Below are 22,752 nucleotides of genomic sequence, written 5' to 3'. Positions count from 1 at the left end.
ACAATTTAGTACAGCTGAATCACCTGACCTACATGTCTTTGGACTGTGGGAGGAACCTGGAGAACCCGTAGGAAACCCACACAGACACAAGGAGAACATGCAAACTCCACACAGAGGACAACTGGGGACGACCCCCAAGGTTGGACTACCCCAGGGCCTAAACCCAGGACCTTCTTGCTGTGAGGCAATGAGACCTCCAACATCCGTGATTACTCCCATGCCTTGTCTCAGATCTTACTTCTGTAGGTAAACAGTCAAGGGATGGTTTAGCCAGAGAGAAAGAAATGCTAAGAAACCAGTTCATTGACAGGTTGGCTAGACTAAAAAAAATAAATAAAATAAAAGAGGTTTTAGAAGGGCAGATGCCATATTTGAGTGATTTAGACAACATAAATGGTGTAATCATAGTGTAATGCTATAAAGTTTTAATAAAAGTGTACATTATGATACATGGGCGGCACAGTGGTTAGCACTGTTGCCTCAAAGTAAGAACATTCGATTTGAATTGTTAAATTAGTGGTTTTGAACAACCTAATATCCAACATTATCCTTCTCTGAGTGTGTTTGATTTCACTGCTCCCAAGTTACTTTGAAATCAGTCATTAAGCAGAAATTACACACTCGTGCGCACACTCACACACACACACACACACACACATATATATATATATATATATATATATATATATATATATATATATATATCAGAACAGATACAGGAAAAAAAAGTTTAATACATTGCAGTACAGGCCTGTTTTGTGCGTCGCGCACTCATCACCTGCTAATGTGGTCAAACAAAGAATTATACATCATATATATATATATATATATATATATATATGAAACAATAGCCATTTTTGAATTTACAGTTATGTTTATATAGTGTTTAGACTTGTGAGATTACAGATAAGGTTACAGTTAAGGTAAGGTACTAGCCAAGTTTAGGCAGTGGTTAAATTACAGGTTAAGGTTTGGTTGTGGTTTCGGAGGGCTCTCATCATGTTGTGTAATCATGTAGCTTCTGCGAAGTTGTGGCCAGTTGCTCGGACATGTTTTCCCTTCAACCCGTACAGCAAACCCATGTGCATTCATTGATGCTCACCTGCATAGAGACACAGCAGTGCTATGGGGTCCCTGCAAGAGAGAGTAATGGATGGTCTAAAGACAAATTACTTTGAATTCCTACATGTTTACAAATGATGTAGCAATCTCCCACAAATCTCCAAATTCTGTGTTTATATCTGAAATCCATTTTTATGTCTCCACTCCGTGATTCCATCCGTGTCGTCTGCATCATGGAAATGGCAGGGCCCTTTGTACCGTCTATACCATGGTAGAACAGGTAGTATTAGCAGGGCAGCCCAGCTGTTCACAGTGGGAATGTCCTTGATCAAAATGCTGAGTAGATTAAAATTTCTTTGCCTTTTAATCAATGTCTAGCAACACCTTCTTTGGTGGTTAAAAAAATATATATATACAGAGAAATAATAGTTTGAAAAGCAACATATTCTCCCCAGACGTGATACTTTTAGCAGGGTTAAGTGTGATGAAATAGTCTATATGCTCTTTACTAAGAATTCAACAGCTGATATTCACAGACTTTGCTAGGAGTCACAAACAGTCTCTTGACGTTGAGTATAATGAGTACGCACACTGTAGCCAAGGCTAATACCATAGAGATTTCCCTCTCGCATGGTGGAGGCTACTGTAAGACAGAACTGCTGTGCTAAGGACTTCATCTTATCGATGGCACCTTGGAGTGATAACATGCTTCCTGTTTACTTTCCCCTTTGGGCCACTGGCATAGAAAATAATCATTACTAACACCAGAGCTGGACAGCTCACCTGTATCGAGTCTCTGTTGTGATCTGCAGTGGCAGTGTTTGATATTTTGGCTGCGTGTGTGTATGTGTGTGTATGTGTGTGGTAATCCATATATGGCCTAAAAAAATCCCTTATAGTTGTTGATCTGAACTTAATCCTGTTATTAAATGCCAAAAGCTCAAACATCATTCTTGTTTGAATCTGCTCACTTAAATGCTGTATCATCAAAACGTGTATCACCTCGCCCTTGTGCGATTTAAAAAAAAAAAATTTTTTTAATGGCACACATACTCATTTTTAGCTTTTATTATAGAACACAAATATAGCACATGGGGTGTTTTTCCATTTGAGATACAAGAAAAAAAAAGTACAAAAACCGTACATACATAAAACATTTTAAACAAAAGAAGGGTGTTTTGGGGAAATAGAACATTTTCACTTCGCCCAAATTTCCTCAAATTTAGATTCCTAAAGCCACATTTTTAATGTTGGAAACACTGCATGCATTGAGAGGTTTTTATCAAATATTTTTTTCAAAACTGTTCGGCTGCAAGGCCTTCATACAGACGGAGTGGAGTAAATGTTTGGATAAAGCCTTTCTCAAACTGACAAGTGATAACGTACTGTTCCTCCTATCACTTCCAATCCACGTCACTTTCAAGTTGGCTACAGAAATTCATTTCCAATTCATGATATAGACATAAATCTGTTATGTATTTTCACTTCGGACAATATAGTTTTACCAATTTTCAGGAAAATCGTTTTTTCCTAAATTTAAGGATGATTGTAAAATCTCGTGACTGGAAGTCTTGAAACAGAAATCCACTTTTTTTTGTGACATGAAAGAGATAAATCTATCCGTGTATAACAAACATTTGGTCGTTCAACATGGCTGGATATTTGCAGTGGTAGACAGAGAGACACTTTACCACTATTGTAAACTTAAGTATGATTTAAGAGCTTGGTGACAGTGCGCGAGAGTTGTAAATCTGCCATTATGATGAAAAGCCCCAATAGTTCTGCCTCTTCCCCACCACAATGATACCTTGACCCCTCTAGGGGGTAGGCATCTATGGACCGTAAACACTAGTGAAACCATTCCTGTTTGCCTGCTCGTGTTCACACCAAAGTGCCATGGTTTAATGTATGAGGAGGGGTTCATGCCTTATACAGTTCACATATTACACAAATGGCCGACAATTTCTCTGGAGAGCGTTGACTTACGACAAAAGAAAGAATGTTTGAATGGGAAGTATCCCCTCAATTACAACAAATTCTACATCTTGGGCTCCAAATCTCAATTCAACATTTATGTCTTGGTTGTGCCAAAAACTTGATTTGACATTCTGCAAAAAAAAAAAGAAATATTTCATAAATGTGAAGTTTTTTTTTTTGTGGTTTTTTTTCCCCCTCACCAATTGTACTTGGCTAGTCACCCTACTCTCTGAGCCATCCCGGTCGCTGCTCCACCCCCTCTGCCGATCCGGGGAGGGCTGCAGACGACCACATGCCTCCTCTGATAAATGTGGAGTCACCAGCCACTTCTTTTCACCTGACAGTGAGGAGTTTCGCCAGGGGGACGTAGCGCGTGGGAGGATCACACTATTCCCCCCAGTTCACCCTCCCCCCCGAACAGGCGCCTCGACCGACCAGAGGAGGCGCTAGTACAGCGACCAGGACAAATACCCACATCCAGCTTCCCACCCGCAAACACGGCCAATTATGTCTGTAGGGACACCTGACCAAGCCGGAGGCAACACGGGGATTTGAACCGGCGATCCCCGTGTTGGTATGGAATAGAATGCTATGCTACCCGGACGCCCATCAAATTTGACTTCTTGGGCTCCAAATCGCAATCCAACATTTATGTCTTGGTTGTACCAAAAACTTGGATTTGACATTCTGCACAAAACAAAAACAAAAAAACAAACAAAAAGAAAAAAATTCATAAATGTGAAGTTAAATTTAAAATGCTACACTGACAAATTTTTTTTTAGATTTGATGTTCCATATTTCCCCAAGATTATAATAACATATTGCCCTTTTAATTGTTTACTTCTATCAAACGTTCTATAATTTGAATGTTTTATGAATTTGGTATTAACTATGAAGCTAATTGATTTGGCTTGTGTGCATGCAGAATATACTGTGCATGTGCATGTCTTCTGGGGGTTTTCTCTAAGTCATGACCACAAAAAGACATACAAAGGAATCAGGAACACTTTATTTGTCATGAAATATCAATGAAATATTGTTTCCCCCAGCCCACAGCTGTGCAACACAAGCCAAAAACACATATCCAAAAAACTACAAGAACATATATATCCAAACTAACACATATAAACAAAATAGGAAACATAACACATATATCCAAACTAACACATATATCCAAATTTTAAAAAAAAATCACTGTCCAATAGAACAAAATAGAAGGAATTTGGATTCCAAATGAAAACATCCTTCAGAAGCAAAAATGCTTTCTATCCAAAATCCCTTAAAGATCCTCAGTGTAAAATCCGGATAGGTAGGAGTGGCACATAAGAAATAGTTGTTAAAAGTGAAGTATGCCGCCTGCAGGGTTGTGAACACACACTAATAAAATGTTTGATCTCTATGGCAAAACCACAATCTTCTTCTCCAGCTTCTGGTCAGGAAAGATGAACTTCATCATGACATCATCGAGCTCCTTTAACGCCAGCTGGGCATGGAGCACAGTGATGTCATCTTGGTCCGACCGTACCACCCATTTTAGAGCTCGATACAAGTCTAACAGGACATCACTGAGAACCTGAAGGGCAAAGGAAGAAAGAAAGAAAAAAAAAAGAAGTTACAATCGATTTGGAACCGTGTCCACCTCTCTCATAACTTCAGACTGAGAACAAATGTCATGTGACTTCTACCTGTGAATAATCTCACTGACATACCGTAGTTGTATCTAGGGCTGGGCGATATGGACAAAATCAAATATCACAACATTTTTAACCGAATACCTCGATATCAATATTTTGACGATACTGTAGAGATGACTAATGGTGTGCTCAAAAAATATTTACATGACATTTTTGATAAACACTCAGTAATGTGGATATGATGTCCAAACAGGTAAAGTCAAATAATATAACAGCTAGAACAGTCTAATAAGTTAAAAAAATTACATCTCTTTACTGTAATGCAGCCTGTAAAACCAGGAAAAGACAACACTTGTAATATCATGATATTATGACATCTAAAATCCCAGATGATATCTAGTCTTATATCACGACGATACAATATTAATATATTGCCCAGTCCTAGTTGTACCTCAGACATCTTTAAACTTAAGGGATAAAATAAGGGTGGAAAATTTAACCTTTTAAACAATCAACCACAGCAGCTGGTGGTTACCTTTATTTGGATATCTTTAGCTGTGGTATTTACTTGAGTATTCATTAATGGAGGCTTTCTTTAATATTGATTAAAAACTAATAAAATGTATTGTATTGTATGGATTATTTTACCTTGTGTTAATAAAACCCACTGAACTTGTCAAAAAAGCTGGAATACTACAAAAGTGTTTGGTGTTTCAAAATTAGTACAAGTAAAAGTTCCTGAATTCAGACAGAAATTATACCCCCCCCCCCCATCTTTGCAATTCATACTTGAAGATACACCAAATTCACTCAAGCGATAGATCCCAAACTCTGCTTTCAATTCTTACAACTATGTGACTCTAACACACTCCGACAAAGACTGGTTCATCCCAAAGACCGTGTACCACACACCCAAAAAAAGCAATCTGGTGTATGCTGTACAATGCAATGAGGATTGCACTGAGCTATACATAAGTGAAACCAAACAACCACTACACAAACGGATGGCCCAACACAGAAGGCCAAACTCCTCAGGACAAGACTCAGCAGTCTATCTACACCTAAAGGAGAAGACACACTCCTTCGAGGACAGCAACGTACACATTTTGGACAGGGAAGATAGATGGTTTGAAAGAGGGGTGAAGGAAGCCATCTATGCGAAACTGGAAAAACCATCCCTCAACAGAGGAGGAGGTCTGCGACACCACCTATCTCCCACTTACAATGCCGTCCTTTCATCTCTACCCAGGATACTCAAGAAGCCTAGCCTCCAAGAACAACAGTCGGTCACTAACGGCTCCAACGACTCATGACCACTGAATGGAGAACTAACGAAGTCGAAACTAACACCCCCAATGACCGTCGCTGCTTAACATCGGATCACAAAGAGCCACGCATATCAATACCTCTGATAACGACGGGCGTTGCTACACATCGGAACACAAAGAGCCATGGACATCATTAGCTCTGATAACGACTCCAATGAGAATCACCAGCCAGTCAGACTAGCTTGGTCTAGTCAGAAAGGCACGAACTGATGAAGCCTCTTGGATGAGAGGCGAAACGTCTTCACGGATATATACCAAGTCCAGTTGCACTCGATTCAATTCCTTTGGATAACTATGACCTGGATGAATGAGGACATTCACAGATATGTGACTCTAAATGACTCCCGTTTTGTCCCTGTTGGCATTAGAGAGGTGTAAAATAGAGACCAGGATGTGTCTCCAGATAAAAATGTGGAGTGAAATTTTGACACATTAAACTCGAATGTATTTGCAGGAATTGGGACAGCAAGCACACAACCTGCTAATCACTTATGGGAATTTAAATGATGGGAGAATTTACCGACCACAGTGACCAATTTGAATTTGAATTTCCCCATGGGGATTAATGAAGTATATCAAAAAAATAGGTTCAACAAACTCATTGGCCAGTGACAAAATTTACTGGCATTTGGCCAGTGTTAATTTACCAACCTGTGTAGTATAATCAAACAACAATGAAGGACAGAAGTCTCCATCAGAGTTGCGTGTCCAGTAAGACTGAATCCTTGAAATAATCGGTTCCTCTTCCTTTAAACACTGGTTCTGTTCATTTGAAGCTCTGTTTTTGCTTTAACTCTGTTTTAGTCTCCCTAGAGTGGTCTGCTCTCTGGTAGTAATTAACCTCTTTTCTTCAACCTATGGTTTGTATTTTCTCCCTTGCTCTGCTTCTCACCGACACCCACCTCCCCCACCTTACATACTCCTTCTAACCCAGCTCCACGTTGACCAATTTGGTTCAACCTGAACCTGGTCGCGTTTGGTCTGGTCTTGCTCTGTGACCTTTGGGTCTAGGGCCAAGGGCCATGGCTCCCTTACCTGTCTGTTCTCATATTCTAGTGTGTATCATTAGCCATGTGTGGCTGGTGTAGTGGTACCCAGCTGTTTGCCTAATGACAAGACCTGGCCAAGGCTGGGATGGGGTGGGGTGGGGTGGGCCGCAAATCAGCCACTGGACAAGCTGATCAGAATAGCGGCAGTGCAGAGGCCACAAAGCCATGTTACAATGATGCAGCAGCTCTTAAAGGAGTAGTGCAGAATTGCTGAAGTCAATCCCCATTTTATACTCGCCGTTCATTGTAGTACATAGGCTGGTTTCATTTTCAGTCATCCATCCTTCTCTTCATACTGGACACAAAGGTCCAGCTTGACTTCTACAGCTCAATGCAATTATTTTCATTCATTCATTATCCAAACCGCTTATCCTTACTCAGGGTCATGGGGATGCTGGAGCCTATCCCTGCAGTCATTGGGCGGCAGGTGGGGAGACACCCTGGACAGGCCGCCAGACCATCACAGGGCGTGCGCGCGCGCACACACACACACACACACACACCCACACACACACACACACACACACACACACACACACACACACACACACACACACACACACACACACACACCTAGGGACAATTTCTTTGGACTATGGGAGGAAACCAGAGCACATGGAGGAAACCCACACAGACACAGGGAGAACATGCCAACTCCAAACAGAGGACGACCCGGGATGACCGCCAAGGTTGAACTACCCTGGGGCTCGAACCCAGGACCTTCTTGCTGTGAGGCGACCGCACTAACCACTGTACCACTGCACCACCATGCTGCCAATTGCAATTAATGGGGGTCAAATTCATAAATCTTCTCAGTCCAAAAAAAAGTTCTCCACGGTTCAGCCAAAGATAACTTGATGCTACAGCAGTCTATCATAGCGAATGAGTGGTCATTTTAAAAATGTATAGTCATGTTTACCCTCTTATGGTGAAGACATAGTGGAACCAGTGAAACAAACATGCACCGCTTCTGTCTGCTATTATTCTTTGTCTGTGGGTGTGCCATCTTGCCAACTGACATATTTGTTGTATAGTTTTATCCATAGTTAAACTGAATTAAACAAATGAAAATAGCCAACATAAGATCAACAACTAACCAAGATAAGACAGATATTCATTGCATGTAGATGAAATCCTTCCCTACATTAATTTTACAAATCAGAAAAACATTTCTTGTACTTTTCACCAAATGTTAATTTTGTCTGCCTCTGTACATTGGCAGAACAGCTTGGAAAACCCAACACAGTTATCTAGCTTCACTGCTTCCAGTGTGACTTCACTATTAGTGTTTGCTTTGTTGTGCTGTGGCGCTCCACTTGTAGATAGGCTTGTGTTACAGGAAATAGCATGCTGGGAAATTACCATAAAAACAGTAAATTTTTAAAAATAACCTCTCATATTTGCAATGATAGACTGGTGTAACATCAGATTAGTTTGGACTGAACTACGGAGTGTTTTTTTGCACCAAATGAGGATTGTGGATTTGTCCCCCAATATTGAATTCTAGATGGCAAGCTGCAGCTGCATGTTCAGTACAAAGAAAAGGACAGATGACTGAGAAAATTAAACCTACTATGTACTACATCCATCCATCCATCCATTATCCAAAACGCTTATCCTGCTCTCAGGGTTGCGGGGATGCTGGAGCCTATTTCCAGCAGTCATTGGGCGGCAGGCGGGAAGACACCCTGGACAGGTCGCCAGGCCATCACAGGAGGCCCACACCACCACCACACACACACATACCTAGGGACAATTTAGTATGGCCAAATTACCTGACTTACACTTCTTTGGACTGTGGGAGGAAACCGGAGCTCCTGGAGGAAACCCACGCAGATACGGGGAGAACATGTAAACTCCACACAGAGGACGACCCGGGATGGCCCACCAAGGTTGGACTACCCCGGGGCTCGAACCCAGGACCTTCTTGCTGTGAGGCAAACCGCACTAACCACCGCGCCACTGTGCCGCCCCTATGTACTACATGAGCAGTGAATATAAAATAGGGGTAGACTTAAAACAAAAAAATAACTTCTGTCATGTGGTGACCCAATCAAGACACTCCTATGGCTCATTCTGGGTAGAAACCCATAGTCTAATGCAATAGTTCAGAATTTTTTAATATTTTCATAATTTCAATTGGCTCCTGGCAAAATAAAGAACAATAAAATGACTTCTCCTAATTTTTTTTAATTCACACCTGGTTTTAGATAATAAGCTAACATCTATCTAATATCATTATTAAACTACGTGCCAGTTTTATATTTCTATACCACTAGTTTCAATTTCTTCATTGAATTCCTTTATTTTATCTAATGTGCTGTTTCTTACTATGAATTAATGATATTAAATGGCTTTGGAAACTTTTTGAGAAGCTTATTTGCTACACATCTTTATCAGCACCACACCACTGATATGATGACCAAGGGGATCCAGTCAGTAATAGTGTACAGGAGCTCCTAATTTGAAACTTGTAATGAACATGGGCCAAGGAACTGTGATCTTGTTGGCCTGAGCCCTGTAATTAACTACATGAGAATCACACTTGAACCCAGATGTCAACAATGAGTATGGACTTTCTATTACTGACACAGCACTTAAAGTGACATGAAACATGTGACAGAGAGAGAGAGAGCGAGAGAGAGAGATTTACAGGGTTTTGTTTCTGAAACAGTGTTGGAGAGAGTTTCCTACCTGTCCACAGCAAGAAGTTACCAGGTAGTCTATTATCATGATAATAACCACAGAGAAACTAGGACTAGATTACAGGACCTGTAAGCATCTGTAACAGCAGCCTCTCATCCTTTGAAACAGAGCCCACTGTCCCAAATACCAAACATCAATATGCCCTCAGCCTAGTTTTTAAAAAAAAAACTGCTCTGTGTGTGTGTATGTATGAAATGAATTTATTTTTCTCCCTCTTAGTTTTTTTTTTTTTTTTTTTAATAGTCAATGGGAAGAATTTGGGTGGGAAATGTTATTGGGTTAATTGGTATAATGAGTGTACCTATTTGCCTTTCACTTGCAGTGTTTTTCTCTTGTAACAAATGGGAGGGATTGGGTGGGAGGAGTTATTGGGCTAATAGGTATATGAAGATTGGGTAATAATTAATTGGAATAGGGATTGATTATTTCAATATAATATTTTTTTTAATATACTTTATTATCAATCCCGGTGGGGAAATTCTGAGCTGCATTTAACCCATCCTAGCTGTGTTGCTAGGAGCAGTGAGCAGCTGCCGTGCAGCACCTGGGGACCATCTCCAGTTCTTTTCCCATTGCCTCGGTCAGTGGCACAGACAGGAGTACTAACCCTAAGGGCCCAGACACACCAAACCGACTAGCGGCGATGAAGGCCGACTGTTGCGTCGCCTCACATCGCCTCACGTCTGGGCCAAAAATAGCACTTGAACACACCACAAATACTACAGCTGACGGCCAACTAGCATGTATGTTCTGCACTGATTCGCTAAGCTGACCAGCCAATCAGAGTGATCTCTCTCACCGACGGGCTCCGCCAATTCAACATGCTGAATCGGCCAAAAGGCCAACAGAGACCCAACTAGTGCCAACTGTGCGGGACACACCGCAAAAACTAGGGTCACAGACGCTCACCGATGGCCCGACAGGGCCCTAAACATGCATGTCTTTTTGATGGTTCTTTTTATTGTCTTTCTTATATCTTTTTTTTTTTTGCTGCTATTTTTCTACTGTTTGTATACCTCACTATAATACATTCTGTTTATAAATGTATGAAACCAGTTCAATTGGACATTTTGTATATCGTCACCTTCTTAAAATAATGGCCTAAGTCATATTTTCAAGTTTAAAAAAAACCCAGAATAAACTGAAACTGAAACAAAATTTGTCAGTTCATTCTGTTTTTGAAAATATGACTTAGGCCATTATTTTAAGAAGGTGATGATATACAGCAATGTTTTGTATGCAACACTGGTTCGAAAATCAATAAAAAGATTTTTTAAAAAAACTTGTATTTGACTGGCTTTCTTCAAGGATGCCCTTTGATAGTGTAGACATTCTGAAACCACAATAACCTTTGAATGTCCTCATCACCCCCTCTGAACTTTCACCTCCTTATCCTTGTTGATACAATGGCATAGAAAACACATGCATGAAAGCACTTTCCAGCACATTTGCACATGTATACTCTGATCTTAAATCCAAATAGTGTATTTCTTTTTATATTTGGCTGAGTATATAGTTGACTCCATAGATTATGGCGTATTAAGGTAACAACCAGATGAACAGGAAGCCATAGTGGACAAGGGTATGTTGAATCGACCAACTACTTCGCTACACAGAATAAATTGCTAACTACCAGCCCTGTCCGACCAAATCCATTCACCAAGAGTCACGGTCACCTGACAACAAAATACTGTGTCCCTGCAGCTTCACAAATCACCTCTCTGGTCTCAAACATTTCCTCTTCAGCATATAGTAAAACACTTTCTTTCAAAGACTCTTGGGCAAGGTTAAAAAAAAATCTCTACTTAGTTCTCTTACAGTGGAACATTTCTGGCAATGAATCCTTCAGAAACACTGACTGTCACGACCAGTCATTTAACATCGATTGTAAAATAGGTGTGTAGGTTGGTGCTTTGTTTCAGCTGGCAGGGAAGGCAAACAGCTCAACAATACTAGGGGAGTGAATCATTCAATGGTGCTGAAGACCTACTGACTCATTTCTACCTCAGCTGGGGTCAATGGGAAAATTACCCACCAAAGGTGTAGATGAGGCCAAATTCTATTCAAGGGCTTCATTACATTATGAATGTGGAACTCATAATGTGCATGGGGTGTGTCTTGTTGTGCTGACAAGTGTTTATTCTCACCAGAATATGTCAGTGTGTCTTTGTGATTCTGCATAGTATTGTGTGCATGTGTTTGTATACCTGGGTAGTTTTGTCACTGAGGCCTCGGAGGAGCAAGGCAATAACATGAACGGCAGCTCTCCTCACCTCTGCCTCCTTCTCCGTCTTTATCAATGCAGTTAGACAGCAGCTTAACTGGGGAACACACACACACACACACACACACACACACACACACACACACACACACACACACACACACACACACACACACACACACACACGCAAACAAATCATAGACATCTCAGCATGTACAAGGGCTGTAAACTGTTGAGAAACTCATAGGTACACCATGTCTGTGCATGGCATTTAGGGCCTTTTATACATGGCATTAGCACCAAACATGAATTAAGCCTAAATTATCAAGAAATGATTATACTTATAAGAGTTAAAATTCACCAATGGCAGGTATAAATTAAAACAAGGGAATAAAATGCTTAAATAGACAAAAATAATATAGGTGACAACAAATCAATAGATTTTGCATGTAGAAATGTTCTCAGACAGGATATTAAAAACCCTAATGTCTCCACTGGTCAAAGACTTTTAGCCCTCAGTTTAGACTTACTAGCATTTCAAGGACTCCAAAGGTCTGGGGTATACCTGCAAGTGACGTCTCATACAACTTAAAAAGTAGTAAGTAAAATCTTCAAATTAATTCAAAGATGAAAAGCAGAAAAGCTGAAAGCTGATCTGGAGAGTTACATTCACTTTTCTTTAGGAACGTGCCAGTAGAAAAACACACACATGGCTGGGAAAAAAACCCCCAATGGGCTATGAACCCGCAATGCTGAGGTCAGAACTAGTGGTCATTTAGAGTGATTGATGTATTGATCAGACATTTAAATAAATGTAGTTCCTCACTTCGACTTTCTCTTACACTTACACACACACACACATATTCACAAGGTAGACACATACACACAAACATGCACACACACGCAATGCACAAACAGTGTGAGAGGGATTAGGTTGTTACAGAGGGTAAATTCATGAATAAGCATCCCTGTTTCTCCAGCTGACAGTGCTGCTTATTCATTGACAGGAGACTACAGGGAGCACATACATGCATGCACGCACGCACGCACACACGCACACACACACACACACACACACACACACACACACACACACACACACACACACACACACCAGCATCTTTATTTAAGTCTCTGACCACTGCAATACCTTGAAGTTTCTGCTCCCTCAAATATATTCTACACACACATTTCCCAGTTTGGACCCTGATCAAGGTGAGTGGACATGTATTTATGTATTTGAGGAAAGTTACCCGTCAATCCAAACGCACATACACCCAAACACATACACACAGACACACAAGCATCAGTCAAGAGCCTGGCCTGTGTGCAAGGCATGGCCCTACAGCGGGAGAGGAGTGACTATCTCATCACACCGCCATGCAGGGGTGAAGAGAGAGTGGAGCAGATGGGGCAGCACAAAAAAAAAACGAAAAGGGAAATGCTGTTAAGGAGAGACAAAACAGAGTCAGGCTGCAACAGCACTACTCTGAACTAGACTTACACTTTTGGAGGCTTCCTTAAATATTCTCCAGATTTCTGTTTATTTTCTTTTTATTTAAATGGAAGAAGTTAACCAGAGACAAACTCAATGCCTAATTGTTGATAGTCCCCATTCATACAAATGACACTTGTTCAGTCCAGAGAACTGAGAGTGTAATGGGAATTGATGCCGCTTAAGCCTCTCACATTGAAGCTGGAACGCCTCTCTTGGTTCCACTTTCCTGAGAATGATAATAACCCTTGAATTTTAACCTGAGTCACACCTGATCCTCCCTGACCTTTGACCTAAGAATGACCCAGCCCTGACAGGATCCATTTCCCCTGGCAGATACATGCATACAGATGCTTACTTAAACACACACACACACACACACACACACACACACACACACACAGACACACACACTCCATTAGAATTACCACATATCTGGACTCTCACATTTACTGAACCCTCTACAAGACAGCAAGTGCTTGATGTCTAACTAAAGCAAAGAGAGAGCTTGTGCAGAAAAAGTGGGATGACTATTTTCTTGAGAGTGAATGATTATGAGACCAACAATACCTGGGCAAATAAAATACACCATAATGGAAAAGTAACACACACCAAGGGTTGTAGTGAGGTGCTGATCACTGTAAGCTGAGTATGCGACACTTTTTTCCAACTCTCAAATAAAATAACCTACCTCGAAAGCCATACTAAAAACCCATAATTAAACCAATTCCTTTTGCGACAATTTTGTGTTCTCTGGGAAATGTTGAAAATATAGTTGAGCTGCTGGCCAATTCCAGCAGGTATTGGGCGGAAGGAGGGGAGACATCTTGGACAGGTTGGGGCCCTTATATAAAATCATTCACCGACCATTCACACTTACGGGCAGTTTAGAGTTTCCAATTTACATAACATGCATGTCTTTGGATCATGGGAGGAAAATAGAGTACACAGTAGAAAACCCATGCAAACACAGGAAGAGAATGCATTCTCCACAAAAGGGCTGGATTGAACCCAGGACCCTCTTGCTGTGAGGTGACAGTACCAACTATTAAGCCACCATGCATAAGGGAAATGTAAATACCATCTGACAGCAATCATCATCTTTTATCAACATAATTTAAACTGTTTTTTTCTCCAGAGTCCCCAAGACCCTGAGAGCAGGATAAGCGGTTTAGATAATGGATGGATGGATGTTTTTTTTCTCCTGAGTTTTAGGTGCAGCAGGCCACTTTGCCCACAATTATTCCATTAGTATGCTTTGAAAGATTAGATTTATTGTCACTTGGTCTAATAGCTTTACTCAAGTGGCTTTTTTTCTGCTTAGAAATACAGCTGTGCCATATTGATAAATCAAAAGAGCTGTCCACCTCACCTCTTGAGCTAGAGGTCCCAGAGCATAGTCCATTTTCTGGCACAGCTCTCCAAGGTTGGACAGACAGCTGGCTCGGACTGTCTGATCCTGGTCTCTCGTCCCCCGCAAGAAAACCCCGATCAGAGGACGGCCCAGGTGAGGTGCCAGGTCACCTAGGATAAGATAGGTAGGGAGGAAGACAAGAGACAAGTTGGTGGATCTGCTCTAGCTAATAAAAAAATAAAATAAAAAAAATATGATTGCAAATGTAAGTCATAGTAGCCGGTGCTACTGCGGCCCATCTGCATTGATAGCAATATGAAAATTATATCCTAATTTTATCCTTCACAAATCACTTTCCAGTGTGCCACAGTTCTTAGTGCAGACTGTAACCAGTATCATCCCCATTGGTAAGGCATTGAGAGCCTTACTTGTTAGTTATTTTGCATTCTTCAGGTGGATTAGGAAAATTCCAGGGAAAAAAGCAGTTAGTGATTAAATTTCAATAAATGAAGAACAGCTCAACAGACTACTTCTTGAATAATTTTTATACAGTGCAATCCAACCGTGAGGAGCTGTGATTTCTGAAGTCAAAACAGAGGCAGAAATAAGGTGTGTAGCTCCTCGGATGCTCCTCAGCAGGGCATGACCTGTCTCATGATGCATTCAGGTAAGGAGTTCCCTCTCCTTTGAAAGTAAATGCCCAGTCAGACAGGGTTACTAAAACAGCAAAAAACAAAAAAAACAACCTCTCCTCGGCTTTTCTTTTTATGTTCCTCACAGAGGTTTATTATACTATAGTAATTTTCTGTGTAACGGCTGTGTTAATGTGTTTGCTGGGGGAGAGAGAGACAGAGACAGAGTGATACAAGGCAGAGTAAAATAGAGTCAGAGACAAACAAACAATAAAAATCTGAGATCCCTGCTGACTAAGGCTAACTCAGCCAAACACCAGAGAAATAGAGCCAATAGCGTTCAAGAAGAGGAGAAGGCCAGCTAAATGGCTAGTAGTAGTGTTGGCAGGAGCATCTATTTCAACCCATGTGGCCTGGCTAGACCTAGATCCCTACAGCTGGTTATACTGGCCTAATCCAGAAACAAGCACAAGCACAAGCACATGCGCACACACACACACACACACACACACACACACGCACACACACACACACACGCACGCAACACTGATTCATTCAGCTTGTCCTAGATTAACCTTTCCTGCCAACATTCTCTCAGATTCAGACACAGATACAAAAACACAACAAACGTACACACACAAACAGACAGTCCATGCCAGTTCAGCTGTCCTCTCCAGTTTCTCGTCTCAAAAAGATGGTCATGGCTGTAACTGATTCAATCAAGGCAAAAACAAGCACATTGTAAGCAAGTACTTGAGGGTGAGCAGTAATAGTCTTCAATCTGCTCCTACATGTACACATTCAGACATGCACAAACTTGAACTCTAAGGGACAGGTACAGAATTAACATTATGATATAAAAAACAAAATACAAAAGAACCCACTAATGCTTCTGGATCCTTAATGCAATGTAATGCAATGTTCATACATATTCAATACCTTTAATATGTAAATGAAGTTCATGTGGTGAGGTCAAGAACATATGCATTGTTATTTCCTTTTGGTGTATTTGTTGCTGCTTCCTGCACATTGTAGTAGAACTCATTGATTTTGAGGCTCTCTGCAGGTTTAATCAGTCACAAAATGGAAGCAAATCGACTGTACTTGACTTAACCTTGTTTTTACTCAACAGCCACTAAACCAAGCAAGTCAATTAAGAAAATGTTCTTGCTAAAAAAAGACAGCCTGGCAAAAGCCACATTTGGCCTCTGGGTGGGTGAGGACGGGGGTAAGAAGAGGGGGCTGGAGGGTAGGGTGTCTTGACAAACACAGACCCTCACTGCTCTATTTCCCTGGCTGGCTGCGCAGCTAGTCGAAGGTCTTTCGAATCTCTCAGCAAGGACATAAACCCCTTGATTGTCTGAGAGAAATGGTACGAGGGCAATCTGGCAGACAAAATCAGAGGGGGGAAGAACCAAAACAGGGAATTCTAACAGTAAAAGGTTTCAACACAGAGTGCCTTCAAAACAGAGAGCTGGGTAGAAAACAAGCAGGCACTGTGGCTTTTGTGGTGTGATAGTCACAGACTAATTATTGCTGATCCAAAGCTAAGAATGATAGACAAACATGCATGTTAACATGATATAATGAATGCATTTCTGAAAAAACGCACTTATTTACTATAGCATTATGAACCAACTACAAATAAGCCATTCATAATACACTGATAGGCCAAAACATTATGACCACCTGCCTAACGTGCTGTTGGTCCTCCATGTGCCGTCAAAACAGCACCAACCTACTGAGGCATAAACTCTGCAAGGCCCCTGAAGGGGTCCTGTGGTATCTGGCAACAATATTACAATATTAGCAGCAGATCCTTCAAGTCCTTTAAGTTGTGAGGTGTAGCCATCGGGGATCAGACATGTTGGTCCAGCACATCCCACATATGCTCAATTGGATTGAGATTTGGAGTCCAGGGGAACACCTTGAACACTTCATCATGTTCCTAAAACCATTCCCCAACAATGTGTGCAATGTGGCAAGGGGCATTATCCTGCTGAATGAGGCCACTGCCCTCAGGGAATACCATTGCCATGAAGGGGTGTACCTGGTCTGCAACGATGTTTAGGTGGGTGGCACATGTCAACTTGATGTCCACATGAATGGCCAGACCCACGGTTTCCCAGCAGAACATTTCCCAGAGCATCACACTGCCTCCACTGACTTGTTGTCTTCCCACAGTGCATCCTGGTGCCATCACTTCCCCAGGTAAATGGCGCACACATACACAGCCATCCACATGATCTAAAAGAAAATGGGACTCATTGGACCAGGCAACCTTCTTCCACTGCTCCAAGGTCCAGTTCCGACACTCACATGTGCATTGTAGGCGCTTTCGTTCGTCACTCAGGTCTTTACTCCTGCCCATTTCTCTTGCATCCAACATGTTGACTACGAGAACTGATTGTTCACTTACCATCTAATCTACCCAAATCTTGACGTGTAATACCTTTGTTTGAAGATGAACAACGTTAATCAGTTAACCTTTGAGTGGTCATAACGTTTTGGCTCATCAGTGTAAGTCCCCTCTTCAAACTATCAAGTTCCTGTTGACTGCATCATTGTGGCTAGATGTCGACACACTTTTTATTACCACCATTCACACTCACATTTCCCTCTGCACACTAATAAATAATTAAACTAATCAATAGCGCCTCATCCACTGTTTATCTTGTTAGCAGCATCAAGGAACCACTAAAAGGACAAGATAACAGAGACGGTGACAGTGGATAGGATGATGACACCCTTGGTGTAAGGAGGTTCTGTACGCAGGTGGTTTTGTAACAGTTATCTTACAATGTCTTGGTGACAGCCCGTGCTATCTGCATTTGGTAAACCTCATTAGGGGCATGAGAAAAGATGCACTTGGAACATGTTGGTGTTGCCAATACTTAAGACCACTGTGTTTTGTAGTAACCCTTGTGTTAAAAGTTTCTGCATACCAGTGTTTTCACATGAGTTGTTTTTCACTGTCTTACTACCAAGATGCACCTTCTTCCATTTGGACTCCGCTGTCTACACCCATCTACAGGCCAGTGGCCACTCTTTTAAGGATTCCTCGATAGGGCGGAATGCTGGTTAACAGGTTAACAGGTTAACGGGGAGTCAAAGAGGCCATCTATGTTAAGAAAGAACGACCGTCCCTGAACCGAAGGGGGCCTAAAAGCCATGACACACCAGGAAGACGGTCGGCTGTCGGCCAATGTTGGGCCATCGGTGAGCATCTGTGGCCCTAGTTTTTGCAGTGTGTCCCACACCGTTGGCACTAGTTGGACCTGTCAGCAGTTTTTTGGCCAATTCAGCATATTGAATAGGCGGCGGAACCTGTAGGTGAGAGAGATCACTCTGATTGGCTGTTCAGCTTAGCAAATCAGTGCACGAGAAGAAAAACAGAAGTCACGAAAGTAAGCAAACGACGAAGTCAAGAGGCCACACACAGAAGGCTCTTTTCATTTTTCGTCATCTCACCTGAATATTTCAAGAAGCTAATATAGGGCTGACAATGCCAGTGCCATTTGCAACTTTTTATTAGACATATTCTCGATTAGAAATAGCCATATTACGACACTGTTTGTAGTGAGCATGAGTTTAGTGAAAATGGTAAGCAAATGCTGCTTTGTTTATGGTTTGTATATCCGCAGTCCTGGGTCTTCCGGTTTCAAATTTTGAATGATGAATACAGAATACCGCCACCTGCTGGTATGGAGAGTTATTTCCTCTCATGCAGGCGCAGAACATACATGCTAGTTGGCTACAGTCTTTGCGGTGTGTTCGAGTGCTACTTTTTGGCCTAGACGCAGGTGACACGAGGAGACGCAACAGTCGGCCTAGTTTACTGATGTCGGTTTGGTGTGTCTGTGTCCTAAGAGTACATCTGTTGCCATCTTACAATGCTGCGATTGCAAACATTCCCAAATCCTCTGTGAATAGTACACATGGCCATTGAAACTCTAATTAATGGTCACACCCATATTTGTATATGAAACTAGTCATTGGTTTCAGTCATTATGCAACTGTATTGTTTATAAGGTTGGGGACACCTGCAGTCAGTTTAGACTGAAGATGTCGCTTAGTTGAGTGATGAAACATATCTGTCAATAAACGTTGTATCCAGATGAACTGATTCAACCTTCTTTGATTTTCTTACCTGGATTATTGAGCATGCATCAAGACACTTCTTCCATTTGATGAACTCATTAATGCATAACTGAGAATAAGTGAAAATATATATTCATGCAAATATAAAAGCATACAACATAATTAATATAATACATACGTACATATATAAAGACATACCACAAGATCATGAAAAATTTTGTGGGGATGATAACAACCGTATAAATGTCAGGAAGTGATAATGTCGAAGTGACGATAGCAAGAATAAATCATTTATTGAAGAAAGAAAGCCATTTTATTTTTATTTCATCATTGTATTCTTACACAAATTGTATTTTTTATTTTTTTCCCCCTTTTTTCTCACCAATTGTACTTGGCCAATTACTATTTTCCCGAGCTGTCCCGGTCCAAGCTCCATCCCCTCTGCCAATCCGGGGAGGGCTGCAGTCTACCACACGCCTCCTCCAATATACTATGTGGAGTCACCAGCCACTTCTTTTCACCTGACAGTGAGGAGTTTCGCCAGGGGGACGTAGCGCGTGGGAGGATCACGTTATCCTGCCTAGTCCCCCACGAAAAGGTGTCCCGACCGGAGGAGGCGCTAGTGCAGCGAACAGGCCAGGACACATACCCACATCTGGTTTCCCACCCACAGACACGGCCAATTGTGCCTGTAGGGACGCCCAACCAAGCCAGAGGTAACATGGGGATTCGACCTGGTGATCCCTGTGTTTGTAGGCAACGAAATAGACTGCTACACTACCCGGACACCCAAATGAATTGTATTTTTACAACAAACTTGTTCTCTGCATTTAACCCATCCTATTGTATAGGAGCAGTTGGCAGCTGTAGCTGGAGGTACCTACTTAGGATATAGCATATTTAGGATATAGCATTGGAGGTATCTATTTAGGATATAGCATACAATCTATGTGATGGAAGGATATAAAATGATATATAGGATATAAAATTGGCGGGACGTAAAATTATAATAAATCCTTAGTTTATTAGTCAAGTGACCCTTCCTCTTTAGTTGAAACTCTATTCCAAAACATAATTGTTTGGCTGGTTTCAGTGACATCCAGCAAGCTGAAAATATGCATTGTAAAAGACATTTAAAGCATATACATATAACGTTATACAGCATACCGTAATGGAATAGGGGGTTAGAGTTTAATTAGGTTAAGGGACTCAAATTTAGTTGTTATGGTTAAAGGGAGGATTAACACTTAAGAGGTAAACTAATCATTCTTACCCATTGCCCTGCTGGCTCTCATCAGGACCTCTCCTATTTTGAGGCGTGTTTCCAATGAGTTTTGTTTGTCAGAGGTGGGTAGAGAGGGGTTGTTCTGGAACTCTCCCAGAAGTTTTTGCAGGATCTTCTCGGGAAAGGAGTCAGCTAGCACAGCAAGACCTGCAGAGGATCGGACACATGATACAATTAACCCATTCTGCCATCTATAGTAAGGGTTAATTACCGTATTGCCGCAGAGGAGATTTCCTAAAAAAAAAAACAATCATCAATCAAAATTAGAACACTTCGGTTATTAGATGCAAGTATTAGGGCTGGGAATCAGCAGATAACTCCTGATTTGATATTACGATATTTTATTGCCATTTTGATAAATATTGCAATTTTTCAAATATCATAACAATATAAATATTGAAATCTATTTAAGCCCCATGTGTTACAAAAGCTTAAAATTTGAGTATGATTCTCTGAATTCAAACATTCAGCAATGAAGAAATCATTAATCAAATGTCTTTACAGCATCGATTAATTGTGCTTTAACATTACGATTCAGGGGAAATACTGCAACATTTAAGTTGTCACAGCTTAGTATGGTGATTTTGTGCTGAATTGGTTTTCTGCCCACCCTTAGAAAATATCCCATCCCTCTTGATGCAAGTATCTCATTTGCTTATGTTGCAACATTACCTTGAATGGCAGACAGGTACACAAAGGCGTCATCATGCTCCAGGTTTTCCAAGAAGAGCTGGAGGAGAGAGCATCCACATTTCAAATTACCACATATACAAATATATGTTTACCAATCTATTCTATCTTATTGGATATACAATGTTATGACTGTCTGACAAACCTAAGGGAAATCCCCAGCGCGTATTTCCAGTACTTGTACTACCAGAAAGAACCACTAATCTGACACAGTATTGAATGCATTGAAAAGACAATAAAGCCAAGATGAAAACAAATAATCCCAACAGTGCCCCCAGGTAACAGACCCTTATACATTTTGGAAGGGTGAAAAAGATGGGGGAGACAATGAACATGAGAGTTTCTTAGATGGGTATGGATAAAATGGGGGTTTGGGTGGAGCTGAACTTTGAAGGACGATGGGTAATGAAGGGGAGTTGGATGAAGGTGATGATGGTGTTAAGATTCAGTTATAATGGGAGGATATTTATAAGAGGCCCTGCAATTGGATGGGTCAGAGGGCAGCTTGAACCCCCGCCTCTTTACAACACCCATCCAACTACACAAACACACATAAGAAACATGAGGGTGCACAAGAGAAACAGGGGAAGGGGTGTATATGAGCACTTTCACTATACACTAGTGTAGCATAGTACTATTAATAAAGGAGGAGGAAGGGTGAGGAGAGAGAGAGTGAGAGACAAAAGGGGAGGAGTCTTCTGGGTTAGTAGGGAGCCTCAAAAATTGTGAGAATCCCCCATAAAGTGGGCAAGAGGCAAAGGGGGGAAAAGATTGATAAGGGGGTCCTTTTTGTGACAGTTGGGGGTATGGGATTATTGATGGTGTCCACAGTGGGGGCTTCTCATTATAGTGAATAGAAAATGAGCTGCAGTGCTTTCCCTACTACCCATGCCAACTTAACAAGTCCCTATAGAATATCACTGTTCCCTCAGGCCCCCAGGACATAGGTTCAACTGGCTCATTTATTAAACATCTTCCTTTGCTCTCCCACAAGACTATCCCAGGAGACAGAGACAAAGAAAAACTATCTGCAGCATGCAGGTTTCCTGATACACCTATGTATGTGCAAATGTGCACATGGATCTACACACTCAGACAGACTATTATAAAGATGACAGAGATGGGTAACTACATACACACTGTTGGCACACACAAACACACATCGAAACACACAGGAACTTTCCCAGCAGAGACAAAAATGATAACCTACACAAA

At 41.3% G+C, this 22,752-nt stretch overlaps 1 protein-coding gene across 1 annotated transcript in view; it reads right to left on the bottom strand.

The window, feature by feature from the left end:
* Positions 1-3,700: 3,700 nt before the first annotated feature.
* Positions 3,701-22,752, bottom strand: part of tango6 (transport and golgi organization 6 homolog (Drosophila)) — a 41,943-nt gene continuing 22,891 nt past the window's right edge. The window contains exons 14-18 of the mRNA XM_056281903.1: positions 21,520-21,577; positions 20,836-20,994; positions 14,848-14,999; positions 11,964-12,077; positions 3,701-4,612 (exon numbers count right to left, since the gene is read on the bottom strand). Coding sequence (XP_056137878.1) covers positions 4,436-4,612; positions 11,964-12,077; positions 14,848-14,999; positions 20,836-20,994; positions 21,520-21,577 — 660 coding nt within the window. The 3' untranslated portion in view covers positions 3,701-4,435. The remainder of the gene's footprint in view (positions 4,613-11,963; positions 12,078-14,847; positions 15,000-20,835; positions 20,995-21,519; positions 21,578-22,752) is intronic.

Source organism: Lampris incognitus, chromosome 6, assembly GCF_029633865.1.
Source record: "Lampris incognitus isolate fLamInc1 chromosome 6, fLamInc1.hap2, whole genome shotgun sequence".
NCBI lineage: Eukaryota > Metazoa > Chordata > Actinopteri > Lampriformes > Lampridae > Lampris > Lampris incognitus.
The sequence above is the reverse complement of the archived record's forward strand: the minus strand, read 5'-3'. Positions and strand labels throughout refer to the sequence as shown.